Source organism: Mizuhopecten yessoensis, unplaced genomic scaffold (assembly GCF_002113885.1).
Source record: "Mizuhopecten yessoensis strain PY_sf001 unplaced genomic scaffold, ASM211388v2 scaffold10867, whole genome shotgun sequence".
NCBI classification, from domain to species: domain Eukaryota; kingdom Metazoa; phylum Mollusca; class Bivalvia; order Pectinida; family Pectinidae; genus Mizuhopecten; species Mizuhopecten yessoensis.
The window spans coordinates 391,437-418,104 of NW_018408761.1; the positions used below are offsets into that span (position 1 = coordinate 391,437).

Consider the following 26,668-nt stretch of genomic DNA (forward strand, 5'->3'; position numbering starts at 1 on the left):
TGGAATTTACATAGATAACGTGAGTGAAGTTGTTATCGGGATGGATTCTGACATGTATGTATGAGGAGATTACCTCAGTATGTTTGTTTAAGGATAACAGTATATCTCTTCGCAAGTGATTGCTAAAGCATTTCAACGTTCTGTTTTGTGTAGGTGATTAATGTGTTTTAACATGTATTTCTGCGGTTTTTGTGCAGGAGAGTGTTTGAGCATTTGCACATACATTGTATTATTTTGAAGGGAGGAGCGATAAATTTAGATTTTTAACATTATGAGTTGATTTCTATACGTTTCGATTTTCCGATTAAGAATATTCCCTTTGTTGATAGGGACATCCATTCAATATCCATGAACTTCCTTCGCATATCCCGCTTTTGGTAACATATCTCGATACTAACGAACAGACATACACCAATGGGTTTCGAAGGATGCAAGTTGATGGAGACTTTGTGAAAGATATATTGTCGCAATCATGTTATTAGACAATTTTCTTTTTCCTTGTGTGGTATGATTATCGAAAGTTTTGATTATGCTTATCACTTTGAGTACAAACTATTTTTGTTTATATTTTGGTATCTTATTGTTTTAGTCTTTTATTTTTTGCTTTCTTTCCTTTTGGAACTTGAACTTAGATTCGACCTAGAATGCGGGTGTCGTCGAGGAAGAAGAAGCCTCTTTCTTGGAAAACCTGTTTGTATTCATCTGGTACTTTTGCAAGGGTCATCCTACGTTGTTTTCCCTTTTTTCCGATTTCAATCTAGTTTTAACGATTCTAAAAAACAAAATGATTATGTTCATTTTCGGTATTTATTTGTTTTCATTTAACATAAGGTTTTTGTTGGTGTAATTTCTATGGCTATAATTTACAGTTGTTGAGTTGAATTCTGTACCTTATTTAAACAATATTTTTAGGGAAAGTATTGATTTAGTAATGTTGCAGCTTACATTTTTTATATTTCAAAAGTTCGTGTTAACATCTATTTTTTCGAAGTTGATTTCGTTAATTTTGTTTTTATGCATACTTTTCTGATATGCTTTATTTATTTAGCTTTTTATTTTTAAACATGTTGAAACTATAAACTTATTTAACTATTTAAGCATTTTTATAGTTTCTGCTTTTGCTATTAAGTCTCAACGAATGTAGTCTCTGACGGTGGGAGTCGGACCCATGTCCGGCAGGTGCTGTCTCATGATACAATTAGTTGGTGTGATGTTAAATGAAGAGTTATCTAACTTTAATGTGACGTAATGAAAATGATAAAAACCTTTAAAAACAAGATGATTGATGGTATCCTACGAGTTTCTCACTGACATGGACCCTCAGCCGTACCGTAGCCGACCCTGGAATGACTTCCCTGGAATGACTACTTCACACCTTATCAACCGTGATAGGAAGCATGTTGAAATGATTACGACTGGATTTTATTGCATCAATTTAAAGTGAGAGATTCTTCAAATTAAAAATAAAATCATATCTAAAGGTAAATCAGATAATTCTATGTTGATAAATCTCCGTTTGGTTTATGAAGCACCTGTTAGAGATACTTGATACCCAACAGACAAGTATTATCTATACACCAGAATATCAGGAATATTAACTACTGGAACTCTAATACTCACCTGTCTGCAATAAACGGCACGATTTTACACGTATGCACCGCATTTTTATCTATCCACCAGATAGTCAAGCGATTTACTTCTGAAATAAATACTATACACTGCAATTGAACACGTTTGAAAATGGTGAAAAGGCGGCGCATTCTTGTAGTAAAGCATGAGGGATTCGAACCCTGGACTTAACCCTGTTAAAACCTCACAGAAACCAATTGAGCTACGTCGACAACGGAAGCGTTCGAGTTATGGAAGTTATGAGGATGTTACTATATATGGCAAAAACGGCAGTGCAGTGGGACAGGCATCCCTAACGTGTACCACCTGGACAATAGACCAGCATAGACAGCATAGTAAACCAAAGGTAAATATTGATATGAATGCTGAGTCTAAAGAGAAAATGAACTTCTTGCAACGATAATTTCTGTAAATGTTTCCCTCTCCTGCTATAGATAAAGATAGGGGCATAGTAGTATTCATAAAAAATGAGTTTTTATGAATACTTCTATCTATTCACTACCCGACCATTGGGTGATCGCAGTGGATAGCGCACTTGCCTTGCACCAAGGAGACCGGGGGTTCGATTCCAGATCGGACGTGAAAAGGTATTGGGCAACCTGCCCGACCACGTGGGTTTTCACCAGATGCTCCAGTTTCCATCCCATAAGAACCCCCGCGCGCTAACATCCGGGCCAGCAAGAGGGTTTTATATAAGTTGGAAAACTTTGTTTCATAATTGTTGTAAAATAAATAAAGTTTATATTTAAAAAAAATCATTAAAACGAATTCATCGAGTGCTGTGATTTTGTCATTAATGTAAATGATAATATTGTTTAAATGCAAAATGTTTAGAAAATTAATGGTGGATGGTAAGGATAGTAAGGATGTGTGTTTGCAGGAAATTCTGGATATCAACTAGTTCACAATATATTCATGATCTAAAAGACCGTGTCGAGAAGTTGATATCACGGAAGTTACAACAGTAGAACGGGTAAGAATTAATTATACGTAATGAATGTGGTAATGATGAATCTACGAAGTTACTGTGAATGTTGTTCACAATAATCCAAATATTGTAGTTCGCAAACGGTGCAATAGACATACTTTTCCTCCTCAGATTGACATTCATCAACGCGTTGTAAAACCACTGCATTGAGATTTGTTAATGAAAAATGCATTGTGGTGACCCACATGGCAATGCAACTTATCACACCAGCCAGGGGCCAGTTTAACAGAAGAGCCAATGTTCCAATCGGTAAGAAATTTCAAAACAGATATTATAATTTCTCAGACCATGTTATAGTCACAGTCACCTTTATATCTAGTGAAGGCGTTTGCGTTCCAGGTGGTGAAGAATAAATGGTAAAATGGAATGATAAAAATATTGTCGATGTGAAAAACATTGTTTGTGAAAATATTACAGAACTTTTATCGCTATGACAGTTGGAGTATCGTTCTCAAAAAAGTATTGGCATGTGTATCGAAACCTTTACTACCTGGTTGAACAAATTGACAGGACGAGATCATGTACCCGAAGTGTTCTCTCTTATGACGAGGACATGTTCTTGAAATATGTTTTCTCACGACGAAAAACATGCGCGTCCGGAACGTCAAAAACGAATGTCTCTTGCTAACTGTTACCGTAAACCAGGAACACATTGCCGTCGCAAACATTGATCTTCAGCTGTCATACAAAACTATCATGCGTGCACAAGGGATAGTCGATAATGTAGATGTCAAACACATCGCATTGCCAGTTAAAACTGTAATAGGATGCTTGATATCGCGTTAACTTCACAATGTGTTTTTTCATAGAAATACGGTGAAATATTTGGTTGTTTATTAACGGCTGCAAACACCTGTGGTCATAGCCAGTGGATACCAACCATTGCACAGTATAACAACGAACTGCTGGACCGAACAAGGAAATAAATAGTCCCTGTGTTGTTATGAAAATAATGTAAAATATTTATAGAAAACCAACATGATGAACGGATGGTTGCGTCAATCACACATTAGCAGTTATATAAAGGATGATCGTGTGATAGTTAAAATAGACAATAGGAATTTCAGGTTAGTTTTACGAATATTTTTCATAATGGTATATAGATACAATGAGTTTATGGTAATTTTTCTGCTTGTTATGCTCCTGTAACTATGCATAGACGAACATAACACATCAAACATCAGTGGGGATTCATATTTGATTACAAACTCTTTACTTAGTTCTCATTCCGTTCTCAGTACAGGACCATTTCATCTGTAACAACGTCCAACCCGACAGGGATCATGGCAACTAAAGATTGACAACCAGCCAATTATAATTGTCGAAAACATTAGAGGAAACAACACCCTACTGGAGCTAGAAAAACAACAAGAGAATGCTGCTACTTTCTGAAAAGAATGAAAAGAACAAGGACTGCTTATTCAAATGCTGCAATTCACAGTACGTTACATAGCTCACATCGCGACACAGGCACTGTCGTGTAGGCGCTTCTGTGTATATAGGCGCCAGAAAGTTCTTCCGGAAACCGATTAAGGAACCATAGACTGGCTACCAGCCCTAAGTTTTTATGTAGAATTTCCCGGCTGCATTTTATTACTAACTTATCTCCCCATAGTTTGAGAACTTCGGATCAGACATCAAAGTAATCAAAATTATTAGTTTGTTATTTTCTAAACAATTCAATATTCTAGAGACAGGGGCCAGGCCTTATAAAGGAACCCCAATCACATGGGAACTGGGTGGAATATAAGTGGATACACTTTAAAAAAAAAACCTTTTGCCCTGTAATATTTTTAAAAAAATGCAAATTTTGTTAATTCTGAACACTGATAATTGTGTAGTTTTTTTCGCAATGCAACATGGAAAACGACAGTTTGCTTCTAAGATAAATATAAACGTATCTCACTCAAATTCGGTATCGTCTATCGTGCTTTCTTTAGAAGTGAGGACAATACAGGGTTTGGTAGTGGGGTGGCCATTGTTAACTTATTGATGGTGAAAGACAAGCTCTGAAGCTGAGGGAGAGGAATCTATCTTATCTTAGTTTTTAGGACAAACATTAAAAGAATATATCTTAATGTAAACTTAAAGTCATGTGAATCTTTTCACAGAAAATAATCTTACGACAAGTTTTACTCGTAAGAGAAAAAATACGATTTTGTTCTGTTTCCCAAACAAATCTAACGAGGATCTTAAGTGAAAATTTATCTAACTTTACGGTAGCTTGGCCTCTCTCTTAAGTGTACAAATAATCGTAACTTTACGGTAGCTTGGCCCCTCTCCTAATCAAATGTACAAATAATAAGCGTATATCTTCAAAATGGTTTTAATCGCAGACCAAGATAAACATGTATCTCCATTCACTCACAGGCCATGTAAACATTTAGCTTCATAGCTCGATTCTTTTACCAAGTTCAATGAAATTGTTATCGAACAAACAACAAATGATGTGGTTATTTTCATTAACATTGTATTTTTTCTTTCTCTCAGTGCGACTTAAAACTATGATTTAGATAAAAACGACTGACGCAGCAGATGTTTGGGACGTGATTTAAGCAAGGAATGATGAATGGCGGTGTATAATGTGGAGAATTTGACAGAAGTTATTTGTGTAAATGACTGCAATTTCACGGTTTTCCAAAAATTCTGCAGAACTTTTTTATATCCACATTTGATTGCTGTCTCTACAACGTACCCAACTTATATTTGCCGTCTTGCGGTTACTTTACTAGATAAAATATAGGTTATGGTATGTTGAACGGGATGTTGTTTGTACATATTTCACTGTGGTATATATCATATTTTGCCGGCTCTCTGTACTTACGAGAGTTTACTCATGTAAGTATCAGATAGGGCCACTTACGTACACGACATTCCTAACACAAATGTGATCCACGTTTATCAATTGATTCTGAATTCGAGGGCTTACATCATTGTGTGTGGCTGCGATAACGTAGCTTTCTGACGACGAGAGATTGTTTTTTTTATATTAAAAATTGTTTTAATCGCAGACCAAGATAAACATGTATATCCATTCACTCACAGGCCATGTAAACATTTAGCTTCATAGCTCGATTCTCTTACCAAGTTCAATGAAATTATTATCGAACAATCAACACTGTATTTTTTTCTTTCTATCAGTGCGACTTAAAAATATTACTTATATATATCGCCGTCCTATGCCAACTAATGGAGCAAATTAAAAGTGTTAATCTGTAAGATTACATATAATTCACGCCTCATATGAGTATAATAATATCAAAATATTGCATTATTGTTGAAAAAAAGAATCCTTGCCAATTAAAAAATCTCTCACGAAATTAATCAATTCCGTCTTGGGGGAAAAATAGAAACGACCGCCATGACAGATCACGCGTGATGTTATCTCAATTATCCTTTCTATATATAGGGTCTGCAAAGCCAAATATAATATTACTACTAATGCCGCGATGTTTACTACAATTTCCATATTGGGTCATGACACCCATATTTAGACGTCTGACCTATATCGGAAGAGAGATGAACTTTCCAACATGGCGGTCAATTCAGATTTTGATTGCGCTTGCTACCTTAACTTGATAATTTAACGACATTTTAGGCAGAGTTTAACTTCAAGTTGTACAGGACATCAACAGAAAGAGTTCATACTACAACCCTATTTATGGATGCGGACCAGTGTGCTGTCAATAAATTCTAAAATCGCCCCGTTGTGAATCACACCGGGCTTGCTCCATTACAAGGCATGTGATCGATTTATTACCCGGCCGGGGCAGAGGAGGCCAGGTATTGATATTAGTACTACGGGGCGGAGTAGGCCAGGTATTGATATTAGTACTACGGGGCAGAGTAGGCCAGGTATTGATATTAGTACTACGGGGCAGAGTAGGCCAGGTATTGATATTAGTTCTACGGGGCAGAGTAGGCCAGGTATTGATATTAGTTCTACGGGGCAGAGTAGGCCAGGTATTGATATTAGTTCTACGGGGCAGAGTAGGCCAGGTATTGATATTAGTTCTACGGGGCAGAGTAGGCCAGGTATTGATATTAGTTCTACGGGGCAGAGTGGGCCAGGTATTGATATTAGTTCTACGGGGCAGAGTGGGCAAGGTATTGATATTAGTTCTACGGGCAGAGTAGGCCAGGTATTGATATTAGTTCTACGGGGCAGAGTAGGCCAGGTATTGATATTAGTTCTACTGGGCAGAGTGGGCCAGGTATTGATATTAGTTCTACGGGGCGGAGTAGGCCAGGTATTGATATTAGTTCTACGGGGCAGAGGTGGCCAGGTATTGATATTAGTACTACGGGGCGGAGTAGGCCAGGTATTCATATTAGTACTACGGGGCAGAGGAGGCCATGTATTAATATTAGTACTACGGGGCAGAGTAGGCCAGGTGTTGATATTAGTATTACGGGGCAGAGGAGGCCAGGTATTGATATAAGTACTACGGGGCAGAGGTGGCCAGCTATTGATATTAGTGCTACTGGGCGGAGTGGCCCAGATATTAGTACTACGGGGCAGAGTAGGCCAGGTATTGATATTAGTTCTACGGGGCAGAGTAGGCCGCGTATTGATATTAGTACTACGGGGCAGAGTAGGTCAGATATGGATATTAGTTCTACGGGGCAGAGTAGGTCAGGTATGGATATTAGTTCTACGGGGCAGAGAGGGCCAGGTATTGATATTAGTTCTACGGGGCAGAGTAGGCCAGGGATTGATATTAGTATTACGGGGCAGAGTAGGCCAGTTAGTACTACGGGGCAGAGGAGGCCATGTATTAATATTAGTACTACGGGGCAGAGTAGGTATTGATATTAGTTCTACGGGGCGGAGTAGGCCAGGTATTGATATTAGTTCTACGGGGTGGAGTAGGCCAGGTATTGATATTAGTTCTACGGGGTGGAGTAGGCCAGGTATTGATATTAGTTCTACGGGGCAGAGGAGGCCAGGTATTGATATTAGTTCTACGGGGCAGCGGAGGCCAGGTATTGATACCAGTACTACGGGGCCGAGTAGGCAAGGTATTGATATTAGGTCTACGGCCAGAGTAGGCCAGGTATTGATATTAGTTCTACGGATCAGAGTAGGCCTCGTATTGATATTAGTACTACGGGGCAGAGTAGGGCAGGTATTGATATTAGTTCTACGGGGCAGAGTAGGTCAGGTATTGATATTAGTTCTACGGGGCAGAGTGGGCAAGGCATTGATATTAGTTCGACGGGCAGAGTATGCCAGGTATTGATATTAGTTCTACGGGGCAGAGGTCGCCAGGCATTGATATTAGTTCTAGGTCAGATATGGATATTAGTTCTACGGGGCAGAGTAGGCCAGGTATTGATACCAGTACTACGGGGCCGAGTAGGCAAGGTATTGATATTAGGTCTACGGCCAGAGTAGGCCAGGTATTGATATTAGTTCTACGGATCAGAGTAGGCCTCGTATTGATATTAGTACTACGGGGCAGAGTAGGGCAGGTATTGATATTAGTTCTACGGGGCAGAGTAGGCCGGGTATTGATATTAGTACTACGGGGCAGAGTAGGCCAGATATGGATATTAGTTCTACGGGGCAGAGTAGGTCAGGTATTGATATTAGTTCTACGGGGCAGAGTGGGCAAGGCATTGATATTAGTTCGACGGGCAGAGTATGCCAGGTATTGATATTAGTTCTACGGGGCAGAGGTCGCCAGGCATTGATATTAGTTCTAGGTCAGATATGGATATTAGTTCTACGGGGCAGAGTAGGTCAGGTATGGATGTTAGTTCTACGGGGCAGAGAGGGCCAGGTATTGATATTAGTTCTACGGGGCAGAGTGGGCAAGGTATTGATATTAGTTCTACGGGCAGAGTATGCCAGGTATTGATATTAGTTCTACGGGGCAGAGTGGGCAAGGCATTGATATTAGTTCGACGGGCAGAGTATGCCAGGTATTGATATTAGTTCTACGGGGCAGAGTGGGCAAGGCATTGATATTAGTTCGACGGGCAGAGTATGCCAGGTATTGATATTAGTTCTACGGGGCAGAGGAGGCCGCGTATTGATATTAGTACTACGGGGCAGAGTAGGGCAGGTATTGATATTAGTTCTACGGGGCAGAGTAGGAGTACTACGGGGCGATGTAGGCCAGGTATTGATATTAGTTCTACGGGGCAGAGTAGGCCGGGTATTGATATTAGTACTACGGGGCAGAGTAGGGCAGGTATTGATATTAGTTCTACGGGGCAGAGTAGGCCGCGTATTGATATTAGTATTACGGGGCAGAGTAGGCCGCGTATTGATATTAGTATTACGGGGCAGAGTAGGCCGCGTATTGATATTAGTACTACGGGGCAGAGTAGGTCAGATATGGATATTAGTTCTACGGGGCAGAGTAGGCCGTATTCATATTAGTACTACGGGGCAGAGGAGGCCAGGTATTGATATTAGTTCTACGGGGCAGCGGAGGCCAGGTATTGATACCAGTACTACGGGGCCGAGTAGGCAAGGGATTGATATTAGTTCTACGGCCAGAGTAGGCCAGGCATTGATATTAGTTCTACGGGGCAGAGGTGGCCAGGTATTGATATTAGTACTACGGGGCGGAGTAGGTCAGGTATTCATATTAGTAGTACTACGGGGCAGAGTAGGCCAGGTATTGACATTAGTTCTACGGGGCAGAGTAGGCCGCGTATTGATATTAGTACTACGGGGCAGAGTAGGGCAGGTATTGATATTAGTTCTACGGGGCAGAGTAGGCCAGGTATTGATACCAGTACTACGGGGCCGAGTAGGCAAGGTATTGATATTAGTTCTACGGCCAGAGTAGGCCAGGTATTGATATTAGTTCTACGGGGCAGAGGTGGCCAGGTATTGATATTAGTTCTACGGGGCAGAGTAGGCCAGGTATTGATATTAGTATTACGGGGCAGAGTAGGCCAGGTATTGATATTAGTATTACGGGGCAGAGTAGGCCAGGTATTGATACCAGTACTACGAGGCCGAGTAGGCAAGGTATTGATATTAGTTCTACGGCCAGAGTAGGCCAGGGATTTATTAGTACTACGGGGCAGAGTAGGCCAGGGATTGATATTAGTATTACGGGGCAGAGGAGGCCAGGTATTGATATTAGTATTACGGGGCAGAGGAGGCCAGGTATTGATATTAGTATTACGGGGCAGAGGAGGCCAGGTATTGATATTAGTATTACGGGGCAGAGTAGGCCGCGTATTAATTATAAGTACTACATTGTGTGATGAAGATTCCGTCTATGTAGAAGTGGCGGAGATTCCGTCTTTTTCTTAACGTTTTCCCATAATATGTTTTGGATTTATACAAATTAAAATGAACATACAGTTGGGAGTAAAATTAACTTGGTATCTAGTGCATTTTGTAGTGTACATGTAGTGAACAAGTAAGTGCATTAGACAAAACATAGAAGTGCACTCCAGTTCACTTCAGTTTTAACTGAAGTGCACTACGAGGTTAACTGCAGTTCGCTTCAGTGTTACCTTTAGTGCACAATGATTTGAACTCCAGTGCACACGCTAATGAACTGGAGTTAGCCATTCCCGTTACTCCAGTGCACACGCTATTGAACTGGAGTTAGCCATTCCCGTTACTCCAATGCACACGCTATTGAACTGGAGTTAGCCATTCCCGTTACTCCAGTGCACTAGGCTACCAAGTTTGCTCCCAACTGTATCTCACCATTGTACGTCCTTCAATAACCTTAGCTGTCGATAGGAATTTAAACCTAAACACCACAATTCATCATTGCCTTTTCTTCGAACATTTATTATTTATGTATGAAAGTGAGAAATTTGGTTTCATCATAGCATTAGGCCTGTAACACGGGTAAAAAACGGTATATATTTCTGGTTTTATATAAGTTCTTTATATGTGTCTCATTCTTCCTGGTATGTTGTTCCCCATTTTTGTTTCGGGATGTCATTCACCTTTTAGGTTAATATACGCCTTCTTCGTCGCAGGTTTGTGTTTCTGCATTGATAATACCTCTCTGATAACTTTCCGTTCCCTTGATTTGTACCTTTTTGTATGTTGCACATGATTTTCACTTGACAGAAACTTAATTCATTTTACAATAATTATTAAACAGGTCACTTGTATATTATCATATCGCTCTTGTTCACCAGGATGGAAGTGCGCGCTATATCAGTTAAGTCTGGTGACTTCAGAAAAATGAACCTGGACGTGTTATTTGTTTTATAGGCATTTCATTTGACCTAATATCGAACATCAATACTTTATATTTTGTAAATCGTTCTGTTGACCGTGTCAGTCCTCATGAGTATTACATACTGTTCTGTCGAGCGTAGGCGCTCTAATGAGCAGTAAATGTCTCCGTTTCTAAATGTTCCAACAAAAGTACAAACCTAATGTCAGTTTTAATGCGTCTTGTTTTGTGTTCTGGACCTAAACGTCGTAAAGCTGAGTGTTTGGGTAATTGTTGGTATAACGAGTTTTTCGCCTTACAGTTGTCAGTACATGTGTGTAACATACATGTTATCACTTACTCGAATGTTACCATTTATCACACTTCATATATTGAATACAGAGTCTTACAAACACATTCAGATTTTAAGTACATACGTCCTAAATATACATTGGCAGGTTTCATAAAACATTTTCATAGACAACAGTAAATCTGTCTACAATACGCCCATTGATCAAAGTGAGTGTGTAGGGGTGACTCATTGATCATAGTGAGGGTCTAGGGGTGACTCATTGATCATAATGAGGGTACATGGGGAGACCCATTGATCAGAGTGAGGGTCTAGGGGTGACTCATTGATCATAGTGAGGGTCTAGGGGTGACTCATTAATCATAGTGAGGGTCTAGGGGTGACTCATTGATCATAATGAGGGTACATGGGGAGACCCATTGATCAGAGTGAGGGTCTAGGGGTGACTCATTGATCATAGTGAGGGTCTAGGGGTGACTCATTAATCATAGTGAGGGTCTAGGGGTGACTCATTGATCATAATGAGGGTACATGGGGAGACCCATTGATCAGAGTGAGAGTCTAGGGGTGACTCATTGATCATAGTAAGGGTCTAGGGGTGACTCATTAATCATAGTGAGGGTCTAGGGGTGACTCATTGATCATAATGAGGGTACATGGGGAGACCCATTGATCAGAGTGAGGGTCTAGGGGTGATTCATTGATCAGAGTGAGGGTCTATGGATGGATCATTGATCAGAGTGAGGATCTAGGGGAGACCCGTTGATCAGAGTGAGGGTCTTGGAGTGACTCATTGATCAGCGTGAGGGTCTAGGGGAGACCCATTGACCAGCGTGAGGGTCAAGGGGAGATGCGTAAGAAATAATACAGCGTTCCCTCGGTAACATGAAAGGATCAGTGAAAACAGTTAAGAAGAATGACCAACGAGTTCGTGACTTTACAAGCAGCCAGACTAATGGTCACATAACTCAACAGAATATAGACATGAGTGTATGTAGCCAGGAGTGATAACATCTATCTAATGGTAGGCAGTATAACTTGGTTTCTCTGTCCATGTTGTCTTTCCTGATAATTTGGTGTCTGCTCTGCTCTGTTCAGTATTCTTATCGACATAACCTACGATTTTGCCGTTGTTTATTGACCCTTTGATCGTTTTTACCACATTGTTACTTTTTATGACATTGTGACAGATTTAATATTTAAGGCTCTTTGTAGAATCCTTGAGGAAGTCATTACATCGGTCATATTCAATGACGTCACTGGAACCCTTTTTTTGTTTATTTGAAAAAAACATAAATATCTACTGTTTTGCTTCATTCATGGCTTGTGTAAGTGTTTTAGCATTGACTTACGTTTAAACTCATTTTTTTGTCATTAAAATAAATTCAACTAGGTCATACGTGAGATCTAAACCAACGCTAATTTATTTACACATTATACAACTGGGTCAAAGGTCAAATTTACACCAGCACACATGAAATATAAACCAACTCCGTCTTTAGATAACCTTCGCTTTTGTTGATCAAATAAATACAATCATACAAATTTAACCATGTCACAAATCAAATCTAACCCAACCCCGCCTTTATATGACGCAAAATTCTAATAAAACAAACAGAAGTGAAACGAATATTACCATACCAATGGTACTTATTCGGGCTATCTCCGTCTTTATATCACCTTAGCTATTGCCGGATGCTAGATCATTAACTCGGACACCAAATATACAAATGTACTTCTTTAATACAGAGACATATATTTGTATAATACGTCTCTGTTTAATATAAACAATCGTTTACACTCGTCGGTGCCCTCGATACGGTAGCTCTGATCTCGTGACTTCACAGCACGTGTACGGTATAAGTTCTCGTGACGTGGACGTGAGAGAGCCCGATCGGGTAGAATTGATGTATGTCTACAACACAAGTCGTAAATAAGGCACAGAGAACTCTCTTGTGATTTATTGGTAATCGGCCAGCTGAACAAACGCTCTACACAGGTCACGGCCCCTTACGTCATCGTCCAAAGGAGAAAAAAGACCCCTTATGTAATTATACTCTTAAACAAAATCTTGAAGTACGTATGACTGCGGTTTTCTGGAGTAAAACAATCAGCTCGGTGTTTTAACATATGTAATCAATTTTATATAGGTCTAAGTGGTGAATGCCGAGCAATAACATACAATGTCGCTGTCTTACTTTTTGGGGTTATTGATTGGGAACAAGTGGGGAACGTAAGGCAAAATTAACGCCTTGTGCTATCTACTTATGAATATATCTAGGGTTTTCATGTGTACATAAATGAGGAAATTTATCTATAGATCTCAAGGTTTGTCTAAATGATGACTCTTAACCACGCCAAAGAGGAAATAAGTATTTCTTTTTCTTTCACAGACATCAAAAACCCATTAAATATTGTAAGAATTCTAAACATTCGGGATAGGATCGAGCCTTCCCGAGATAATTCTCATTAACGGTTTCTAACAATGTGATTGATATTATTTACGACTTTTATCAAACAATAAATATTTTTCATTAAAATTAAAGCGATTTATTCAAAGATGGTATGATACAACTTGTGGTATTTACCACGACAGACACATTCGTCTATTAAAGTCAGCTCATTGTGTGACTGCGGTCGGATTATAATCATCACAAAAAACACGTCAATATTTCACGGATCTCAACAAATAAAATCTGATGATTACACAGACGCGAGTGGAAAGTACACAGCAATCACACCAATCAAAGCATATCTCACAAATTAAATATAAATTAATGGATAGTAATAACTGCAGTGTCAAAATGCCATGGAAATTAATAATTTCCTCCAATAAAGAATGTAGATTAAGTATCTTTATTGTCATGGAGATTCTGATTAGCGCCACCTGATGGCCATTTCCATGGTGAGATTTGTCTCCAGGCATTTTAAAATCGTTTAATGGACACAAGTACTCAACATGTAGACTTGGTGGGATCTCATTGGCTATAGGCTGGTGGATAGCATAGCCTTTACCATGGAAACTCCGTTAATTATTCTTTCTCTTGAATTATGTCAATAAAAGAGAAGGAAAAGGGATTTTTACAAACGAGCAAAGCATGTGATTACGTGCATGCATTCTTGTAGTGCTCAGTGGTTGAAGGTCATACTGTCTGCGGGCTGGTCATACAGAAAGTCATACTGTTCGAAAGTGTCTTAGTTAAAGGTGATACTGTCCGCAAAAGTATTGGCCGAAAGTCATACTGTCCGCACGTGTCTTGACTGAATGTCTTACTGTCTGCAAGTGAATTGACTGAAGGACATACTGTCATATTGTCTGCACGGGTCTTAGATGGAGGACAATTATAATTATCAGTAAGTGACCGAACTGAAAGTAGCACTAAATAAACAGGAACACGACGACGAGGAATTATTTAATGTAGATATATCATTCACTAGTTTCGTGCGAAGATCAAAAATACATGACCTGCGTCTGTTGACACGAGGTATGACTAATATTGAGGGGGTTGTTATACTTTGTATAAGGACCCTTTCTCTCGTTTATTGTTCCGTTCTCACGAAGCATCAAACAGCACCAAATCCGATTGTATCCCAACTATGTCAGTGTTTAGATTCTCAGGAAGATAGATCGGTGGGTTTGGATTCCGGCACTGTGAAATAACATTACAGCGACTTTGAACTCCTATAGACGTGTTTGAACTGATGCCAGAAGCTATCATGGCAGAAGCCTTCGAATAAATATTTCAGGAAAAAACATAAACTTCAAACATTCTTTTATGACATATTTTACAATTATTACTTCTAACGCAAACGTTTAAGATGAATCAATCATAACGCGAAAATCAATACATATTTCACGGCTCAACGATCTTACAAGCTAGTCCAGTTTTTCGCCTCTATATTCTTGTTCCTAAATCAGTCAGCTCCCACGTAATATTAAATGTTTTTCGTTCTGAAAAGACATTAGTTATGCATTTTAACATTCTTATTACAGCAAGCTGATTGAAATGAAGAAATTCTTCCTGAGCTATATACGTCACTGTCGAGCGACCTACCCATGGAGCCGAGACTATTTATTAGGAATAATAATAATTTATCATTAATAAGCAATAATTTAAACTGTTGAAATATTCTTTGATAACATCTTGATATATTCGTGTTAATTCCTAGCCAACGCTCCGCTGTGAATTTCGATTAGCGCTGCGGTAGAGTACAGCGGTGTTAAGATTGTCCCAAATCCTGTTTGATATTTATATTAGCAGGCACAGTGAACCGTGCCGTGTTGGTGTAGCAGGTCTGTCCCGTATATAACGGATCTTAAGTGATTATCTTGTCAAGTAATTAATCGTTTTTTAAAGTACAAACATAGTGAGGTATAGAACGGGACGGGCGATCTTATCGAGTGTCGCTTTGTCGTCATAGGATGATACTGATTTTTCTCAATCTCTAACAGGAACAACGCAATGACATTTAAAGCGACTCATTTTTCAAAAAAGTCACGAATATATGGAGTAAGATCAGTACAATGGTTTCCTGACCAGTATTCGTGGAGGTGATATAGGTTTCCGGTACACTAAGGTTTCATGCACAGGTGTTCAATAAAGTGTTTATGTGATGTGAGAGGATGAAATATAAAAACAAAAAAGAGTCTAAGTCCATTTTCACATTTCGTGATTTCGGAAACCGGAAAGGCATAACCAATACACAGGCACAATAGATACACGAATTGGTCAATTCCGGATATTCCACTGATACACATAAACGTATGTAAATAAATGTATATTACATCGGAGAGGGGGTATAGGTGTTCGGCACACTACAGACAAACAGATAATGATTATTAATCAAATACAGTAACGGTTCGAAACTGTGATGACAGGTCCAATTTGATAAAACAGTATTTTATTCAATTGTTTTTAACATACAAGTAATTCCAGAGGGATTGTAACAAGCTGAGAGCCTATATTAATTTCTCCCCAGGGTCCGATAGACATCACTCCATTCCAAGCATCAAAATCGAAAACGATATTAAGACACCACAGTTTTATTATAAACTGTATCAGGAAACATTAGAGCCTAAATCACATTCCATTTTCTCGAATTAAATTTTCAATTGAGTGCAGAAAATCACCGACGACATTACAGAGAAACCGCTGGCGAATCAGAGTTAGCTCATTCACCCCTGAAATTTCATTATGAACTATTCCATCCTTTGAATTGGAGGAGTTCAAATGTGTTTTTACGGGTGATTGAGTTAATGCAACACTAAAATTTAAAAATTCATGTTCGTTGAACTTCATTTTTTTAAAAAAGTTTTCCTGTGAAGGACTTGCCGATTTTGTTTCCACCTGAGGTTTCGTTTACCTTAACACAAACCGACCAGTACGTGACTAGCTAAGAAACAACCCGGAAGTACCACCGACTATTTAACTTAATAAAAAGTTTCCTTGTTTCCTTGCAGCTGAGAACGCCATTTTTCATCTGAAAGAAGTCGACTTATCAGCTTTTCAGATTTCAAATGATCTATAAAAATATTTTGGGTAATCGAAAACAGTATTACTATGTATAGATAGTTCAAGGCGCTAATTCTTGTTAATACGTACGAATTATGAAATAATTATGAAATAAATAAATCTTGTTACTACGTAGCGATATTGTTACTACATATAGGATCTTACATGAGTTTCCATTTCATATGATATTTATGAAACGAGTCTTAGAATTTTCCAATTTAGCAAGCCTCTGGCGAGCTAAAATGAAAAATTTGTGACGAGTTTCATAAATTTCATATTTCTAAATGGTACTGACCAACTTCAACAATTTGAAGATAAATTGTTAATGAAATGAAAACGAGTGCAAGATCTTTTCTATCACATAATCAAGATTTGTGACATTTATTCGTGTAAAACGACAATTTTCATACAACCTTGAAATGTAAAAAGCCGCCATTTCGACTGCAGTGTGTAAGTCTGTGACGTCATACACTTGTCCTAAGCGTGACATCACAATTGAAACAATTGATACTTACAACCAATCACATATTACATGGGTTAATACGCAAACAAATATGACATGGGTATAGTCACTGGATAACACAGTACATTATGTGATAAGTATAATTATTGTTACTACGTATGTAACTACGTATGTATCTCGTCACTACGTATGTATCTCGTCACTACGTATGTATCTCGCCGCTACGTATGTATCTCGTCACTCCCTATGTTTCTCGTCACTACGTATGGATCTCGTCGCTACGTATGTATCTCGTCAGTACGTATGTATCTCGTCACTACGAATGTATCTCGTCACTACGTATGTTTCTCGTCATTAAGTATGTATCTCGTCACTACGTATATATCTCGTCGCTACGTATGTATCTCGTCGCTACGTTTGTTTCTCGTCACTACGTATGTATCCCGTCACTACGTATGTATCTCGTAACTACGTTTGTATCTCGTCACTACGTATGGATCTCGTCGCTACGTATGTATCTCCTCACTACGGATGTATCTCGTCACTACGTATGTTTCTCGTCACGACGTATGTATCTCGTCACTACGTGTATCTCGTCACTACGTATGTATTTCGTCACTACGTATGTATCTCGTTACTACGTATGTATCTCGTCGCTACCTATGTCACTCGTCACTACGTACGTATCTCGCCGCTACGTAAGTTTCTCGTCACTACGTATGTATCCCGTCACTACGTATGTATCTCGTAACTACGTTTGTATCTCGTCACTACGTATGTAACTCGTCACTACGTTTGTATCTCGTTACTACGTTTGTATCTCGTCACTACGTATGTAACTCGTCACTACGTTTGTATCTCGTTACTACGTTTGTATCTCGTCACTACGTATATATCTCGTCGCTACGTATGTATCTCGTCGCTACCTATGTCACTCGTCACTACGTACGTATCTCGTCGCTACGTAAGTTTCTCGTCACTACGTTTGTATCTCGTCACTACGTATGGATCTCGTCACTACGTTTGTATCTCGTTACTACGTTTGTATCTCGTCACTACGTATGGATGTCGTCACTACGTATGTATCTCGTTACTACGTATGTAGCTCGTCACTATGTATGTATCTCGTCGCTACGTATCTATCTCGTCACTACGTATGTATCGCGTCACTACGTATGTATCTCGTCACTCCGTATGTATCTCGTCACTACGTACATATCTCGTCGCTACGTAAGTTTCTCGTCACTACGTATGTATCTCCTCGCTACGTATGTATCTCGTCACTTCGTATGCATCTCGTCACTTCGTATGTATCTCGTCACTACGTAAGTATCTCGTCGCTACGTATGTATCTCCTCACTACGGATGTATCTCGTCACTACGTATGTATGTCGTCACTACGCATGTATCTCGTCACTACGTTTGTATCTCGTTACTACGTTTGTATCTCGTCACTACGGTTGTATCTCGTCACTACGTATGTAACTCGTCACTACGTTTGTATCTCGTTACTACGTATGTAGCTCGTCACTACGTATGTATCTCGGCGCTACGTATGTATCTCGTCACTTCGTATGCATCTCGTCACTTCGTATGTATCTCGTCGCTACGTATCTATCTCGTCACTACGTATGTATCGCGTCACTACGTATGTTTCTCGTCACGACGTATGTATCTCGTCACTACGTGTATCTCGTCACTACGTATGTACCTCGTCACTACGTATGTATCTCGCCGCTACGTATGTATCTCGTCACTACCTGTATCTCGTCCCTACGTATGTATCTCGTCGCTACGTATGTATCTCGTCGCTACGTTTGTTTCTCGTCACTACGTACGTATCTCGTCGCTACGTAAGTTTCTCGTCACTACGTATGTATCTCGTCACTACGTTTGTTTCTCGTCACTACGTATGTATCTCGTCGCTACGTATGTATCTCGTCACTACGTATGTATCTCGTTACTACGTATGAATCTCGTCACTACGTATGTTTCTCGTCACTACGTTTGTATCTCGTTACTACGTATGTAGCTCGTCACTATGTATGTATCTCGTCACTACGTATGTATCTCGTCCCTAAGTATGTATCTCGTCACTACGTATGTTTCTCGTCACTACCTATGTATCTCGTCGCTACGTATGTATCTCGTCGCTACGTATGTTTCTTGTCACTACGTATGTATCTCGTCGCTACGTATGTATCTCGTCGCTACGTATGTTTCTTGTCACTACGTATGTATCTCGTCGCTACGTATGTATCTCGTCGCTACGTATGTTTCTCGTCACTACGTATGTTTCTCGTCACTACGTATGTTTCTCGTCACTACGTTTGTATCTCGTTACTACGTATGTAGCTCGTCACTATGTATGTATCTCGTCACTACTTATGTATCTCGTCACTAAGTATGTATCTCGTCACTACGTATGTATCTCGTCCCTAAGTATGTATCTCGTCACTACGTATGTTTCTCGTCACTTCGTATGTTTCTCGTCACTACGTTTGTATCTCGTTACTACGTATGTAGCTCGTCACTATGTATGTATCTCGTCACTACTTATGTATCTCGTCACTAAGTATGTATCTCGTCACTACGTATGTTTCTCGTCACTACCTATGTATCTCGTCGCTACGTATGTATCTCGTCGCTACGTATGTATCTCGTCACTAAGTATGTATCTCGTCACTACGTATGTATCTCGTCGCTACGTATGTTTCTCGTCACTACGGATGTATCTCGTCGCTACGTATGTTTCTCGTCACTACGGATGTATCTCGTCGCTACGTATGTTTCTCGTCACTACGGATGTATCTCGTCGCTACGTATGTTTCTCGTCACTACGTATGTTTCTCGTCACTTCGTATGTTTCTCGTCACTACGTTTGTATCTCGTTACTACGTATGTAGCTCGTCACTATGTATGTATCTCGTCACTACGTATGTATCTCGTCCCTACGTTTGTATCTCGTCACTACGTATGTATCTCGTCTCTACGTTTGTATCTCGTCACTACGTATGTATCTCGTCTCTACGTTTGTATCTCGTCACTACGTTTGTATCTCGGCACTACGTATGTATCTCGTCACTACGTATGTATCTCGTTACTACGTATGTATCTCGTCACTACGTATGTATCGCGTCACTACGTATGTTTCTCGTCACTACGTATGTTTCTCGTCACTACGTATAACAATTGTTACTACGTATAAACCTTGTTACTACGAACAAATCTTTCAATTTTTAGTACGCATGCATGTTGTTACTGCGTATTAATATTGTACCTACGCATACAATATTATATTGGGTATAATTCCTACGTATAAATACCGTTAATAAGTTTACATCTTGTTAATATGTATGAATCATGTTACTATGTATGAATCATGTTACTATGTAGAAATCATGTTACTATGTATACATCATGTTACAATGTATAAATACCGTTAATAGGTTTACATCTTGTTTATATGTATAAAACATATGTTACTATGTATAAATACCGTTAATAGGTTTACATCTTGTTGATATGTATGAAACATGTTACTATGTATAAAGCATGTTACTATGTATAAATACCGTTAATAGGTTTACATCTTGTTAATATGTATAAAACATGTTACTATGTATAAAGCATGTTACTATGTATAAATCATGTTACTATGTATAAATCATGTTACTATGTATAAATCATGTTACTATGTATAAATACCGTTAATAGGTTTACATCTTGTTAATATGTATAAAACATGTTACTATATATATAAATCATGTTACTATGTATAAATCATGCTAACATGTATACTTATTGTAACTAGGTATCATTCTTGTTAACATGTATACTTATTGTAACTAGGTATAAATCGTGTTACTATGTATGGATCTTGTTACTAACTTTGCATCTTGTTACTGTGTTCCAATACATATTGTTGCAATTTAGATGTTGTTACTTATAACTATTGTTACTTTGCATGGATTATGTTCACACATATAGATAGTATTAGTTTTATAAAAATGTGACTATGAATAAATTGTCTACCTACGTACAAATAATGTTACTAAAGTGTTTAGAAACGGTATTACCTCTTGCTCTGACCATGTCGCTTTAAGGTCGGGAGAGGATCCTTGTCGTATTGATGTGTTTAGTCTGTGGAGTGAGTGACATGTATAAATACCGCGGTGATGTTACTCTACTGCCATGCTACCCACTTAACAAGCTACACCTGTTTACTGTGTCCCCGCCAAACAGAGGGGCTGGGACGTGTCCCGACATGTATCAGGGACGCAGGCTTTCAAGTTGTGATAACACCCCGGCATGTTTCTATACGCTTATTCTCATTTCCGGTTTGTAACACATGAAAAATATCGCAGGTATACATTATCACACCTGAAACGGAAAGTGTGTGTAAAACCTTAATTAACTGTTAAATTTATACTTAAAAGAATCTATACTGCCGTGATGTAAAGTCAATAAGTCCCTAATAAAAAGAAAACACATCTTTCTCACGAAGCGGGTACGCAGCATAGTTGATGAAATCGATAGCGCCTTTGATGCGTGACATACACCTGAAAGGCATACATAGGGAAATTCGATATGTACTTGAAATTAAAAACCAGTGCATACATTCTTCAAAGAATTTATTGAAATACATTTCAATATGTATTTATAAAGTCATCTTATTCCAGGTGACTCCTTCATATCAAAATATTTGAATTAGAATTAAATGAACGGATGTGTCTGGTCTGAAGATAACGGCGACTGTACCACGTATCCTGGACACTGGTCACCTTGACGCTCAATATCGGTACCGATTACGTGTAGTTCACATCTATTTTCTTCTGAACGGTCACCTTTTTAAGTTACTGAGCATGTTTTCCTTGCTTGGCAGTGCTATGAAATATACAATCCTATATATGTCGGCTACACGGTTCCACGGACAGTTCGAAGTAAGCTTGGACGTGTGATTGAAACTCTATTTACTTTGAGTCATTAGTTACAGACTGTGATATTAAGGCGAACCTTGATTCAGCAGAGATCACTCAGGCAGACATGGATTTAACGATGTGAGATGATATACTATACATTGTGTATGGGCTCTATATCTAATGCACGTGTTTGTTTTCATCTCGACGATTTCAATGTGGACTGTGTTCTACCCAAACTAATAGAAAATACATCCAGTAGATATATACCTCTCTATTGCATTCTTGTTCGCCATTTTTTTGGTTGCAAATAATTAGATATAAACATATGCATTTGTTAAAACAAAAAGCAACTTACATAGTAGCTGACGACTCGGTAATCAAACGATTCTAAGGATTATTACTCGTCTATGATATATCGTGATACCAGGCAGTAAATATAAGCGTGGACACAGTGAATATAGCAATGCGTACTAAGGGGGATAACTTCCACTTACCAAGTGTCGTATGTGGTAAATTCCTGGCTTTCGTTACGTGCCACAGAGTTCAAATAGGTTATTTCAGTTTTCTTTGATGAAATCTTTTGCTGTTTGATGAAATTGTTATGGAGGATAATTGTCGCAAAGTAACATCCGTAGAATCTAAAACGTTATCATGGAGGTTTCCTACATGTAACAAACATGCAAGGCAGACATTTATTATGGTCCCACGTTATAAACATGAAAATATTTTTTTGTTTCCGATATGAGAAAAGTATACAAACAAAAATAAAAAATAAACTTTCCGAATGGATTTACTCTTGTCATGAAAACATATAAAAAAAGTTTCTTAAAAGATCTGAAATAAGTATATGTAGGTATGTGTATGTATGTGATCTGACGTGTTTGACGGAACGTGTTTGACTCGAGTAATTAAGATTACGCAATTCCGTAGGGGGTCGAGTGACGGCAGCTCGCGAAGGACATGTTACGTTACAAATTACCCTGTAGCATTGTCTCAGGGTATATCAGATGGTTTAAACGGGGTCTTCCCCGAACACCAACTCTGCTTAAAATCACATGTTTACATAGGTGGCCAGTTGTGATGATAGTGAGTTATAGTCTATTGTAGAAATGGTGTACAGGTAAATTGTACAGGTAAATCAACTTCTAATAGGATCATCAATAACTGCTAATAATTGCAAAATAATAATTATATTTAGAACAGTTTTCAGAATAAGTCATATATTTATTATGATATATTAGTTAAACTTGTACTTATTTTCAGATTTCTATGAATTATGTTTAACTTGTGTGACTTCAGTTTTATATTATTATCTGTTATGTTTTAATACAAATACTTCCTCGGCTATCATACAGAATGTTTTTTTAACCCAACTTTGTAGACATAAAAAGGGTCTGTAGACAAGGGGATCCGGTATCATCTTGCTTATTTCTTTTGGTAGTTGAAATATTAGTAAAAAACAATAAAAACTTTAGGGCATAAACATAAATATCAAAGAACACGGGCTCTCACAGTTCGTTGATGACATATCCGTTATTTTGAATGGCACAAAATCTGTATATGATATAAATATGCTAAAATATCAGGGTTAAAAGCAAATACTGAAAAAAACTAAAATGGGGAACAATCAAATTTACCTTACTTGGGATTGATTTCTCTGTCAATATAGAAGACATGGTTCCTGTAAATTTCAACAAAATTATTAGTATTATAGATGGCAAGTTACATCAATGGGGTTCAAGAAGAATTTTAACACCTCTAAGGAGAATAACTGTTCCTAAATCTCTTATCATTGCAAAAATGAATCACCTGTTTATATCTCTCCCTACTCCAAGTAAAGACATAATTCAATCATTGAACAAAAAACAATAAAAAAATGTCTGGCAATCACCAATTGATAGAATAAAACGCTCAACAATTGTTCAAGACTATAGTGAGGGTGTACTCAAAATGATTGATTTGGAAAACTTTATATATGGACTTAAAACTAGCATTCAATGGGTCACTTTCAGGCTTCTTTCAAGAATACTTCCACTTAATCATTATTTGAAAATAATTGGAATCAAACAATGTGATTTATGTTATTTATGCCAAGAAAGCAAACAAACTATAGAACATTTTTTTTAACAGTGTCAAATAACAAATAACTTCTGGCAAGACATACGTAGATGGATATACTTAAAAACTGACCAAACATTCGAAATAAAGGAAGATTTTATACTTTTTGGCAAAACTTCTGAATTCCAAAAATCCATTCCAACTAAAATCATCATGATTCATGCAAAATTCTTCATCGACTTTAGCTCCAGAAAGGTTTACTGTTTATATTTGTGTTTAATAATGGCTATCTTTTAGTGCTGTATTAAATGTGTATTACTGTTATATGTAGGAATAGAAACTGTATTTTATTGCTGACATTAGTATCAATGTGGCTTAAATTAAGGAATTTTATTTTTCATATAATGTAATGTTATTTTTCGTTTTCATATAATGTAAAAAATAATACTTAATGATTATTTTCTATTACTTAGTTCTGTGTTAAATGTGTATTACAGTTATATGTAGAATTTTTTTTTTTTTATCCATTTTATTATTGACCATAGTATCATATCTACAAAATGAGTTGACATTCTTAGTTGAAACAGGCTATAACTAAACTTCGAAGGATTTCCTGTATAAACACCTTCCTTTCAATTCTCCAGAGTTGGTGTTCGGGGAATGAGCCGTTTAAACTGCTGTTGAACGGTCATTATAAGTAAATCTGACAAAAATCGTGTCGAAGAGGTGACAATCGTGTTGTTATTGCCTGTATGGTGACCAAAGTCAGGATATTGTTCCCCGAGTTCTCCACCCTTATCACAAATAACACGCGAGTACACGTCGTATGACACGATATCATGTGTACAGCTTGGGAAGTATGTATCAAATACATCCAATGTAAAATATGCAAAGAAATATCTTCTACGATCTTAAAACTTGTTTTATTATCATATCTTATTTATTCTAAGTGGTTTGCAGCTTTCATAAAACCCCATTGTGTTTGTTTAAAAGTTAATGCTTCATTTTTTTCTGTCGCTATGTCGTCACTTCCGGTGAAGGCAACACATCACTTTCTGAGAACAGACCTGTCCATTTCCAAAGGCATGTTAATGGCGATGTCCCCTTCCTATCTACTCCATTAACAGTTAGATCGGACACACACTACATTGAAGGTATCACATGACTTCCGGTTACAGATGTGATGACTATTAACCCATTACGACGAGCTTCGTTTTTGTATGGAGATGTTAAATGATGTAGAATATTTTAAATCAGATGTTGCTTTATAATTATATCACTTCCGGTTACCAAGACTTTAATTTAGACCCACTGTTTCTAAAATATGGTTTTGTACTGGAAACCAGTCGTTTTTTTTAGATTAAATTCATCCCATTATACGCCCGTTTCCTTCGACTAGCGAGGACCCCTAGATTACGTTGAAGTAATGATGTTCTACCAGAGAACCAAGCGGTGAGGAATAGATGTCAATTTTTCAAATGATTGTAAAGAAAGCCTTGATCCATTTACGATTTAAAGCTAGTTGGTAATGTTTAGATAACTCCCTCGGAATTTATTGGTCTAATTTACTAAGAACTGTGATTTTCTCCGAGAGAAAACCTTAATTTGGTGGTGATATGTCTCGCTAGAGTTGAAATTACGCAATATTTGGAACGTTAATTTATCGCAAGCCATGATAACCCCAATTTCTTTACTTCACCAAATTTAAGTTTGTAATTTGTTCTGCGCTGAGGCCCTCTGCCTGTCTCTGATAAGAGCCTGCCTGCCAAGCAGAAGAAGCCATCACCCTCTTCAATGACATTGTATGGTGTATTTCAATATTTCTTTTTCCCCAGTTCCCCCTGTTTTAGTAATTACCCTCGTGTGTTTCTCTCCGATACAACGGGGGTCGATGAGAGTCTCAGCAATGAAGGCAGTCCTGGGAATCATACCGAGGCTGAAGATGCCACTGGTAGCGATTTATCACAATACCCATACTGTCGGTGCTGCCACTGGTGGCGACTTATCACAGTACCCATACTGATACTGACGGTGCTGCCACTGGTGGCGACTTATCAAAGGACCCATAATGACGGTGCTGCCACTGGTGGCTACTTATCAAAGGACCCATAATGACGGTGCTGCCACTGGTGGCTAATTATCAAAGTACCCATACTGACGTGCTGCCACTGGTGGCTACTTATCAAAGTACCCATACTGACGGTGCTGCCACTGGTGGCTACTTACCACAGTACCCATACTGACGGTGCTGCCACTGGTGGCTTCTTACCACAGTACCCATACTGCCGGTGCTGCCACTGTTGGCTACTTACCACAGTACCCATACTGAAGGTTCTGCCACGGGTGGCTACTTACCACAGTACCCATACTGACGGTGCTGCCACTGTTGGCTACTTACCACAGTACCTATACTGACGGTGCTGCCACTATTGATGGCGGATTATCACAGTACCCATACTGACGGTGCTGCCACTATTTGTGGTGGCGGATTATCACAGTTCCCATACTGAAGGTTCTGCCACTGGTGGCGACATATCAAATATCTCTACTGGAACTGGTGCTGCCATTTGAGGAGACTTTTAAACACACAGATAAGCCAGTAAAAAAATGTTATTTGCACAGCAGTTTACTA

General features: G+C 38.5%; 1 protein-coding gene across 1 annotated transcript in view; it reads left to right on the forward strand.

Annotated features, from left to right (window-relative positions):
• The window catches only part of LOC110463074 (GATA zinc finger domain-containing protein 14-like), a 79,470-nt gene extending 53,322 nt beyond the window's left edge, over window positions 1-26,148 (forward strand). Inside the window, exon 3 of the mRNA XM_021517414.1 lies at window positions 25,872-26,148. Coding sequence (XP_021373089.1) covers window positions 25,872-26,148 — 277 coding nt within the window. The remainder of the gene's footprint in view (window positions 1-25,871) is intronic.
• The last annotated feature ends 520 nt before the right edge of the window (window positions 26,149-26,668 follow it).